The 10,386-nt window shown below is 44.7% G+C and overlaps 2 protein-coding genes across 3 annotated transcripts in view; both read left to right on the top strand.

The window, feature by feature from the left end:
- The window catches only part of PBX4 (PBX homeobox 4), a 22,312-nt gene extending 18,598 nt beyond the window's left edge, over nucleotides 1-3,714 (top strand). For both annotated transcript variants that reach the window (XM_006023462.3, XM_025204001.1), the window contains exons 6-9: nucleotides 128-284; nucleotides 1,339-1,445; nucleotides 1,849-1,935; nucleotides 2,889-3,714. In XM_006023462.3, the coding sequence (XP_006023524.1) occupies nucleotides 128-284; nucleotides 1,339-1,445; nucleotides 1,849-1,935; nucleotides 2,889-2,981 (444 nt within the window). In that variant the 3' untranslated portion in view covers nucleotides 2,982-3,714. The remainder of the gene's footprint in view (nucleotides 1-127; nucleotides 285-1,338; nucleotides 1,446-1,848; nucleotides 1,936-2,888) is intronic.
- An 808-nt stretch (nucleotides 3,715-4,522) lies between these two features.
- DSN1 (DSN1 homolog, MIS12 kinetochore complex component) lies at nucleotides 4,523-10,373 on the top strand. The gene is made up of 11 exons (XM_006023461.3): nucleotides 4,523-4,528; nucleotides 5,346-5,523; nucleotides 5,744-6,076; nucleotides 6,394-6,467; nucleotides 6,675-6,747; nucleotides 6,972-7,059; nucleotides 7,645-7,704; nucleotides 7,957-8,028; nucleotides 8,377-8,524; nucleotides 9,140-9,227; nucleotides 9,960-10,373. The coding sequence occupies exons 1-11, from the start codon at nucleotides 4,523-4,525 to the stop codon at nucleotides 10,064-10,066; spliced, it is 1,227 nt and encodes a 408-aa protein (XP_006023523.2). The 3' UTR covers nucleotides 10,067-10,373.
- The last annotated feature ends 13 nt before the right edge of the window (nucleotides 10,374-10,386 follow it).

The raw sequence follows: 10,386 nt of genomic DNA, 5'->3' as shown, positions 1-10,386 counted from the left end.
CCCCCCCCCCCCCCCCCCCCAGCATCCTCATGCATAGCTCAAGAGCATCCTCTGCTGGTGGCCTCAATAACTACTAGGAGATGGTGTTCATGTGATGAAATACTTACTGACAACGCAACTTTTCTAGGTTTCTAACTGGTTTGGTAACAAGAGAATCCGGTACAAAAAAAACATGGGGAAGTTCCAGGAGGAGGCTAATATTTATGCAGCAAAAACAGCAGTGGATGCAACAAATGTGGTGGCACAGGGCAGCCAGGCAAACTCTCCATCAACGCCAAACTCTGGTAAGTGACACTTCCAGGGAGGAAAGGCCATCTCTGAAGAAGATAGTCCCTGCCTCCTGCTGGGGAAGCCACCGCAGTACAGCTCCCAGGCCTGCTCCAGCTTCTTACAAATTGTCCACTTATTCTTTATATTGAATTATTAGAGCACTGTAAAAGATGGAAGCTGGTGTGTAATCAGATCCTGCTGACTGGTTATCTAGACATTTTAATGGTACAGTTTAACCATATTAACTCCTACCTTCTTAATCTTTGCATCATGTAATTAGGACATCCTTCCACTATCACGGTCTCCCTCCTTAACAAAAAATTGGATTCTATAGGAAAGCCACTTCTTGGTAGGAAGTACTAATCAAGCAGCAAGTATTTATTGCTTTATAAATCATGCAGTAGAAGACTTAATAGGATGATGCAAATGTATTATATAAAGTAAAATGTAAGCTACATATGCAGTTGAATAATTATCCTTGGGCTTTAATTTGCTTACTTAAAAAAACTAGCGCACATTTAGTGAGGCTCTACTGTAGTGTCCCTAAAGTTCAGTTGTGTGTGAGTGTAATTGTGTTTACCCTGGATCTTTCATCACTTCCTTTTAAAAACGGTTTGAAGTAAAGCAAATAAACAGAAAGCCTAAATGCATATTGTAATGCCAAATGGATTTACACTGAACTCAGCCTGTATTAGGTGCATGGGTACTTTTGAAAATCTCATTGCAACTTTTAGATGCCACAAAACTTGCCACAAAAATCTGATCCTAAATGCGTGAACATTCAGGGCTATCTAAATGAAGATTGAAATGAAAGCCATGTTTTAGTAACTAATTTTTTAATAATTGTGTCCCATTAAATATTTACCAAACGAATGAGTGTAACATGCAGCAGATGGAGGTAAAGATATTTGTAAAGAATCTCATATTTAATCTTTATTCATTTCCTGAAGACATCCTTCTCTAGTGTTACCTTTATCAGTGTAGTGAAAGTGGTGTCTCTTCAGTTTTGCTTTTGGAATGAACTGATGGTTTCTGTGCACCTTGCTGAACTTACTTTTCCTTTTTCAGCTTCCTCTGGCTCTTTTAAGATGACAAATTCTGGGGATTCATTTATAAACTTGCAGTCACTGACTTCTTACCAGAGCTCCCCAGTGGGAGCCAATGTGCAGTCACAGGTAGGTATGTAGAGGATTGGCATACAACTTCAGTAACAGTTCAGATGCTAAAATCCCATATGGTTTTAGTTGCTTCCTGGGAAGATTCATGTGCCTTCAACTTTTTAAAATTGTAAGCAATAGATTTTATGCAGTATATCATGAAATACGGAAGCTTATCAATAATAAAGATGGATAGCTTTTTTTTTTTTCTCATTTCCCAACATGTTGGAACTCTTGTTGGACTGCTTTGATTTGCAACAAATGATTTTAAAGCCAAACTAAAACAGCAGTACTAAAACCCCTACCCCAAAGACACTTCTCAAACTTACATTTTATAATACCTGTATGACAGCTATGCAGCTTTCTTTTTGACCAAATGACTTCGCTTGTTAATCTCATTCCATATGGTGTCTTATTGCAGATGGATTCCCTACATCATGTCATACACCAGACGGGAAGATATGACACCATTGTGGGGAATCCTTTGTATACGACGCAGCGCATTGATGTAAGGAGTTTGATCATTTAATAACATTTATTGTTTTAGGAGACACTAGGGGGAGTTTTGTGCTTTTATCACAGATGAAGCTTTGTAGACCTTTTGCTCTTAGCTAGTGGAAAACGTTCAGTGGTTTAGACTGCCTGCCCATGTAGCTGAAGGAACTAGCAAGTCTGTTATTCCACTAAAAGACTATTCTCTACACTGTAATGCTTTGTAAAGAAAAAAAATCTCTCACAAAGTAAACACATTTAGTGGCTTGCTCTACCTAGCCCAGCACAACTATTTTCTTTGGCATGAAGAAATTTTGGTTTGAAGTATTCTGCTTTATTAGCACACAACTGTTGTCTGTGAAAGGGTAGCTAATGACATCTGGAGTCTCCTGGAATGTTCCCAAAGGGTGTGATAGCAAGGGTCTGAAATGACAAAGATGTTTATGAAGCCACCTTCCAGTTCAGGGAAAAACCTGGCTTAGGTCTATAGGGAGAGCTTGATATGTTGCATCCTCTAATCCAGGAGTTCCCAAATTGTGGTATGCATACCCCTGGGAGTATGCAGGACATCTCTGGGGGGTACACAGGAGAAATTGTGTAACATCAGATTTAATTTCCATTATAATAATTATAAAATGTATGCAGGTAGCTAGTAAATCTGGAAGCGGGGTACACAATAAGAAAAAGTTTTGGAACCTCTGCTCTAATCCATTTGTACCACCATGTCTGTACAAGGAGCACAAGAATAGCCAACCTAGTGCAGGTCACAAGTGTGCTAGCAGAGAAGTGTACACAGAAGCAACATTTTGTGGCATCTAACTGCATTATGTCCTGCCTAAACTAATATTTAGTTCTATATTTTCATAAGCACTAATTCCCCTTCAGATGTGGTAATAGGAACATAGATGGTCCTGGATCCAAGTTCCATCTTAAGGCTTTAATGATATGTTTTTTCTGCCTCCCCTCCAGGCTAATGGCAGCTGGCAGGACACTACAACTCCTTCATCAATCACGTCACCTGCTGGAGACCCTGGAAGTGTTAATTCGGATGCATCTAATTAAGTTTTTAGGACCGATTGATGAGAGGAAAGAGGTCATTAGTGTAATTTGTCAATGTTGCTTTTGCCAATATTATAGTTTGTACAACTTGACACACAGCTAATTACCTCAAAACCCTGGAACCAATAGAAGAAGATTGTGATTTCAATGATACCTCTCTACCTCTCAGCCTCACACAGTTGAGTTCTTGATTCTGCCCATTGGGATGTGAAATTGTTTTAAAAGAACTTGCTTCATTTTCCTAACCAAATTCATTTTTTAAATATCAATTTTATGGTAAGAATCTGAAAAATCTCTCTTCTTCTAGGACTTGGCATTTGTCTCAAGTTTTCCAGTTTAAAAAAATTGACTTATTTTAATTTCCATAAAATTTTTTTACTATGAAACTTCTGTTCTAGTTGATAGATACTAACAATTAAACCCCCTGTATTTGTAATTGTATGCGTTCTCTGTATTGTAATTTTGTATAGGAAAATAAGCTTTTCTTAACTCAAGTTCATTCTGAACTAATTAACCAGAACAGAACACTGCTTTACCAAAACTTTCATTGGACTTTGCTCTTGAATAGGAACTTCCATCTTTTGTGTCATTTCATATAGTTCGAATTTAATGTCTAGTGTAAACTCTGACTTCCCTGTGAATAGATTTTTGTGCATTTACGAAATGTTAAGACAAAGTCCATCATTTTCAGTTGAAATTTTATCAAAGATAATAAACTTCCAAAGCCTTTTTCCTTCCTGCCTTTTTATCAGCCTTTCCTTAAACTCCTAGGGGCTTACAAATTAGTAGCAGGTAATTTTGCAGCTGTTTCAAGAGTCAGGAAACCATCGTGTGTGTGTGTCATAAGAACAGTAGAAGTGCTGTGCTTCATCAGATCAATGGTCCATCTAGCCCAGTTGTAGGAGTGGATGCTGGGGGGGAGAGTGTTGAACCAGGTAGCTCTAGAACAAGTAGTTTTCACCCTTATTCAAAGGGATCCACAAATGAAAAACGTACTTCTGATTTGATCATAGTTGTCTTTCACAGACCCTTTAGATGCAGTCTGTGTACTTCCAGGGGTTTGTGAACCACAGGTTGAAAACCACTGTTCTAGAGCAGTGTTTCTCAGCCTGTGGGTTGTGACCCAAAAGTGGGTTGCAAAAATCTATGAATTGTGAACAAACTTTAAAAATGGATTATCCTTTTAAAGGAGAAAAATATGGGGGAACTGACTTTTCCCTTGCAAGCCATCAGACTTCCAGCCTGCAGGGGGCTGCTTGGGGCTCACCATGCCCCCCACACACCCATCCCCTGCCCTACACCCTAGCGTGCTGGGGGAGTGGGGGAGGGGCAGCAGGTCAGGAGTGAGGGACACTGGTTCAGGACTGGCTGTAGTTGTTTACAAATGGGTCCAGGTACAAAAGAGGTTGAGAACCACTGCTCTAGGGCGATCTTTCTTCAACACCTCCTTCGCCTCTACCATATATTGGTTTAGAGATGTCGAAGGAAACAACCCTAAGCTGTTCTGATTAGTAGCCATAAATCAACGCATCAATCTATCAAGCATGGATGTATCCAGTCCCTCTGTGCATTGGGCTCTGCTGCCCTGAGGGCAAAGCCTTCCTGAAGTGAACGGTGTTGCATAAAAAAGAAAAAATTATCTCATTCATTTTAAACCTGCCCCCAGCGCTCGCAGGTTGGGAGTGGAAGAGCAACAGTGCTAGCACCTGCAAGGGCAGTTGTTCCTGGGGAAGCAGCTGCTCTAGTCCCCTGGCCCTGGCCCTGGCCCTGGCCCTGGCCCTGGCCCATCTCTGCCCCTCTGCGCTGCTGTTCCTGCGGAGCTGCCAGAGTTGTGAGGCTTCCTGGTCTTTCCCGAGCGGTTCCAGTGAGTTCGCAGCCTGGCACTGTAGGTCAGCATGGTCAGGTCTTAAATACGAAATAATCATATTGGAGGCTCAAAACTATTGCATTTGCTAAAAAAAAGTGTACATTGGACTCGTATCCAAATAAGTAGTCTTATTTACTGCTCACTGTCTCTCTAAAGCTGAGGCATTTCTTTATTTCGAGGCCAGCAAGGTAAGAAAGTGCTGAAGCAAACCCAGAAGTAGGTTAAGACTCCCCGAGAGTGACTGGAGTTTGCTGCATCAGTGAGCTGCCTCCAAACGTATTGTACAGTGTGAGCACTTTTATTGTTTGTGCATCGTACAAGGGTTGAAATGATCGTACACCTGGCACCACCGCTGCGGGTCTGCCCGCGACAGAGGGCGACGGTGACTGCGCATGTGCGCTGGGGCCCAGCTCCTAGCAGGACCACACTGCCCAGCATCCCTTGCGGTGCCCAGAATGCCCCGCGCCGGCTCAGCCTCACCCTTCCCTGCTCTTGCCTAGCTCGCAGCTGGCGCATGCGCGGAGTACTACGGGTCCCGGCAGGCACCGCGGACGTTTGAGCGAGACGCGGGCGTGATAGAGGTGGCAGCTGCTCAGGAGCCCGGCCGGGGCCGCGGGGCAGCAGGCGCGCTGGAGCCCGCCCTGAGCACTCCTCTGCGGGGCGGCGGCATGCCCCAAGGTGAGGCGCCGCGCAGCTGCGGCAGAGCCGGGAGCCCGGGCTCTGACCGGAGACTTCCCGCCTGGTCCCGGGCGCGGCCCTTGCGGTCGGACCTGCCTAGAAACCGGGGCCGCCCCCCGGGCCGGAGCCGACGCCATTGGGGTCGGGCCCAAGGCCCGCGGGCGGTCGTGTTCGCTCTACCCCCCGGCCTGGTGATGTGTTGGTTGCTTGTTTCTCGTAGGAGGCGAGGCCGGGACAGAGGGAGCCGAGCGCTGGGGCTGTTCGGAGATGCAGAAAGTACCGAGTCCTGGAGCTGCAGCGAGGGCACGAGCGAGCCCCTGCGAGAGGCAAGAAAGGAAAAGGTCCTGGTCTGGTCACAGCCCCACCATGGGCAGGCAGGGGCCCAGTCCTAAGCGGGCATCGCCCTGGAAGGGCAGTCCCAGGAGGGCCCTGGCTTTTGGGTCGCCCCCCTCGTCCTCCAGGTCGCTAGTGTCCCGTCGCTCCTGGCGTCGCTCCAGTCTGAAGGGAACCAAGCGTCGGAAGTCACTGCCTCCTTTTCACCCTGATGTGACAGGTACGTGCTGCCTACTTTATCGCGAGCAGGCTGATGGGAAACTTATGTGAGAATCCAGGCCAGCAGAGCTTTGAGTCAGTGGGTGTAGTATTTAAAGCGCAAAGAGACCAGCTTGGCCCCCAAAGTTGTTTCATTGTGGACTGCGTTGGCTGTACCCGCACTTGGAAGTTAAATGTTCTGCTGCAGTGAACAGTCTCCTCAGTCTTGCTGATTTCTCTCAGGTGCAAAAGCATGAGTCCAGGTATGGACTATTTCAGCTACTCACAGCTTGGGGTAAATGCTACCTTTTAAAAAGTTTTGTGTTTACCTTTTTTTAGAACTGAGCAAATCAATCAGCCTGGATTTGCCAGGGACTGACAGACTTGCTGAGCTCCTGCTGTCCAGTTTTCAGGTGAGGCTTTAGTTCTGTAAGGGGAGAGGAGAAAATTTGCTGCGGTGCTTTTTACTCTTCCTCCTGTTGCACTTAGCTAAACCACAATCATTTTCCTCTCTTTATCAGGTAGCCTAATGAAAAGCTACTCAATGTCCTTTGAATAGCTGTTCTTAAAAAAAAAAAAAAAAAAAAAAAAAAAGATATTGCTTTTTTTTATTCTTTTAGTTTTCTGCCCAGAAGCTGGAATGTGCCTTGATGCAGACTGATGGGTTCAGCCCTGAGGCTTTTAAAGCAAACAGTGAGTCTCTTTGGAATATTTTTAGTTCTGCATTGGGAGAGTCGTTTCTTCTGTTTAAGATGGAAAAAATGTTTTTTGGGAAGCAGGGGTGTGAGCAGCTGAAGAGCTGTAAGTCAGTAGAGCACCAAATGAAGCATTGATTGCAGAGTTGAGCTTCATTCTATTGAAGTCCATGGAACCGATCACTAAACTGTCCACTGATGCAGAACTGACCTCATTTGCAGGGAACTCGGTTTTAGAGGAGCTGAAGCGCTGCATAGAGAGATTGAAGCTGGATGGAACGCTGAAGAAATGTACGGAGGAGACTCCAGGGTAATGACTTGTCTCCACGGTCACTATGTTATTGTCCCATGTTAGAGTGGAGAGTCTAATTTAGCTCCTGTTCAACTGCCTTGCACTGGAGCACATTAAACTAATCAAAGTTCTGCATCTATAGGCAGTAAGAAGCTCATATGGATGTTGAGGATGATATGATGTGTTGCAGGATTAGTCTTTGGTACTGGAATGTTTTAATTACGGATAAAGGTCTACAAGCTAAAATGCCACAACTCTTGTCTGCAGAAGTCATGTGAGAACACTGAACTCACAGCCCCTGAGAGTTCATGCTTTGGACAAACGTGGGGACTCTGTAGGTGGGTCAGTCATACATGTGTTAAAGAAAGAAATCTGCTGCTACGGATGGAAAATATTCATTGGAGTAGTCGGGGCACTCGTGTCTGGAGTAGTACTAGACTCATCCACAAGTGTGTGCTTGGTTGCATTTGTAGTCCGTTACCTTATGTGTTTGTGCAGGCACAATGCAAAAAAGCTAAGCAATCATCATGATCCTGTGTGGGTACAAACTGCCTGTTGATATACCTTTTGGAATGTATTTCACTTCATGCTTGTGTGTTTTAGGGTTTTGTCGGATCCTGCCCTTGGCGAGTCATTGGCCCAGATTAAGGAATATATAGCCAGGTGAGATTAAACTTAGTCCAAGCCTAGCTTCCTACAGTTGGATATAGATGAGCCTCTTCTTGCAGTTTTCTGTATTGTCATTAAGCCCCATGTTTAAACACCAAGTTGTGCACTTGAAATGAGGGGAGAATGCTATCTGTATATGAAGAGAAGCTTGATGTAGGACTAACACACTAAACTCTCTCAAGAACCCAGCAAGCTGGTCTTTCTCCCACACTTAATCTTCCTGTCCTCTTTTTGCTCATTTTGCAGGTTTACTGTGGAGTGTCAGTCTTGGGATCAGCTTGTAATAAATTATGAGAAAATGGCTGAAGAAATGCCCAGGTTAGATGATTATCCTATGTCTTATCCTTCTCAATTAAAGAAAATGAGATTTAATACTGAGAATCTAACAGGGCTTTAATTTGACCCTTTGAGTATTATTGCAATATTTTAGATTTAAATTACTTTAAAAAAATCTTTGGCATTTGGGGTCGCCTGTAAATTGTGTGCTCTAAGTGTAACTGAATTTACATAGTCTCAGCCCACAGTTATGCCTATGGGAAAACATGCAAATAATCTGCTGCCAGTCATGCCTATGCCAGGCTTCATGGAAACTGGACAGTTAACATTGTGCAGTGGTTAAATTTGTTCTTTGCTGTATTTGTATTTTTTTTTGTTTTTTTTTTAAAGACAACTGGAGAAGTGCAAGGCAAATGAAGTAGAGGTGGATCCTGCTGATTATTTAGGATCATCTCAGGCCAAGGTTATCAACAGCAAGCCTGACTACCAGAGAATATTAGACAGCCAGAGTGAGGTCTTTGATTGCATGGAGCTTGTGGTGAGTAACAGGGACTGAGATGCAACATAGTATTAATTTACCACTTCAAGGGAAATGGAAATAATGTTGAATTATTTGGTAGAGAACAGTGATCAGATGTTGATTGTTGGTGGAAAGGGGTGCAGGTAGGGGGTTGGAATGACAGTGAACTAGTATCACTGTGTGGGTACATCAGTGAATTAACTAGATTTCACTATACAGAGAGAACACGTTTATTGTATATTGTTGTGGAAACGCCAGATTCTTTTCTCAATGTTAGGTCACTTGCCTTTGGAAGAGACAGAATATGTGGGAGCTTTTAGAGTACTTTTGATCCTTTCAAGAAGGGTTTTCTTCTGTACTCTGCAGCATGGAATTTTAGCACAAGGGTCATTCACTGTTTACAGACAAATTCTCCAACAACAAACACGAGAAAGGTGTTGCTCTGTTTTATATTCATTCTGTGTTACATACCTGTATGACAGGTCTAAAAAACCCGTGAACATGTTTACCGAATTAATTATTGATGCTTTGGTTTAATGTTTGCTTATTCATCTAGTTCATTAAACCATCAAAAGCATTGCTTTTCTTGTATGTTGGAAGTTTTCCTGAAGTTTCCCCTCTTGTGTTTTGCAGCTGGATGAAATGCAGATGGCAGTGAAGTTGTTGCAAGCATTCATGAGAGAGAGTACCCGGTACCTCCAGAATTTATCAGAACAACTTGGTAAGGGGCTGTTTCTTCTGTGGGACAGTACTTGCTGCTTGTTTATTGAATTCAGAACTGGCATTTTGCTCAGTCCAGCAAACACTGTCTTATGTGGCATTAAACGGTATTGGAGACTAAGGATGATAAAACAATTATTTAACAAAGGATTCATTTACTTTTATTACAGCTTGTAGTCCCCCTTTTCGTGGGGAAAGGAGGGAGAGGACAGGGTGTCTCTGTTCAAGCATATGCTTCCTACTGATTTGTTGTTCTGGACAACCCTAGGACATCTAAACCATCAGTAAGCTAATGCTGGAAGTTAGATGAAGGATGTCTGTAGGTTTAGTTGAACGTTGTGCTGCTTGATACCAAGGTGCTTCCATGTGACCCTGAAAAACATATGGCACCTCTCTGAACACTGCCTGTTGAAACTATCCACATAAACCTGCTGCCTGGTGTTCTTTGAGCCAAGAATTGGCAACATCAGCCCTAAATTGCTGGGGATTGTACTAGGTTTTTAGGAGGAAGAACTAAGAGTAACTGGCTGGAGTCTAATGTTGGGGTTTGTGGAGGGTACCATCAAAACAAAATCTGGGAGGTAGAGATGAGGAAACTGAGGCTAAGTGAAGGGCTGGGACAGGTTTGGGGCCTTCACCTTGCACAACTGGTGGTTAGATGCTGGGAGTCCCTGTCGTGCACCAAGCCGGAGCCAGTCCCAGGCTCTGCTTCTCATGGTGACTTCTCTTCCAGCCTCAAGAACCTTCTGCCACTTGGAGAACTCGCCTGCGCGGAAGCTGCTGGGGGCGTCCAGGAAGCAGCTCCATGGTGCTGGGAGTCAGCAGCCGCCCGAGGGCTGAAGGCAGGCGCTGGGGGGGTCGCTCCCGCCTTTGCATCCCCCTTCCGGCGTCCGGGACAGCAGCTGCAGGGGGTGGGTGGTTACAGTAGCCTGCGCCTGTATCGTGCTTGCCTGCGGTGCCGTGAATAAAGCTGAAGCGACGGCCCTTGCCTCGTGGGCTGCAGTGCGGGGGGGCGGGCTGGCTCAGCTGGCAAGCTGCGCATGCGTGCACAACCCAGGCTCGCGCCAGGTATTTCCCGCTTCCGCATTCGAATGACGTAACGCTCGTCCTGCACGGAACCGTCTTATTGGCTGCGGTAGCCGTCCATCGCATCGGGGGAG

This window comes from Alligator sinensis, unplaced genomic scaffold (assembly GCF_000455745.1).
Source record: "Alligator sinensis unplaced genomic scaffold, ASM45574v1 scaffold707_1, whole genome shotgun sequence".
In the NCBI taxonomy this organism is placed as follows: domain Eukaryota; kingdom Metazoa; phylum Chordata; order Crocodylia; family Alligatoridae; genus Alligator; species Alligator sinensis.
This window is presented reverse-complemented; position numbering and strand designations above follow the sequence as displayed.

Coding starts and splice junctions, on each gene's coding strand:
- DSN1 (XM_006023461.3), top strand. Junction 6,468..6,674: donor TCCTGCTGTCCAGTTTTCAG/GTGAGGCTTTAG, acceptor TTATTCTTTTAG/TTTTCTGCCCAGAAGCTGGA. Junction 7,705..7,956: donor ATTAAGGAATATATAGCCAG/GTGAGATTAAAC, acceptor CTCATTTTGCAG/GTTTACTGTGGAGTGTCAGT.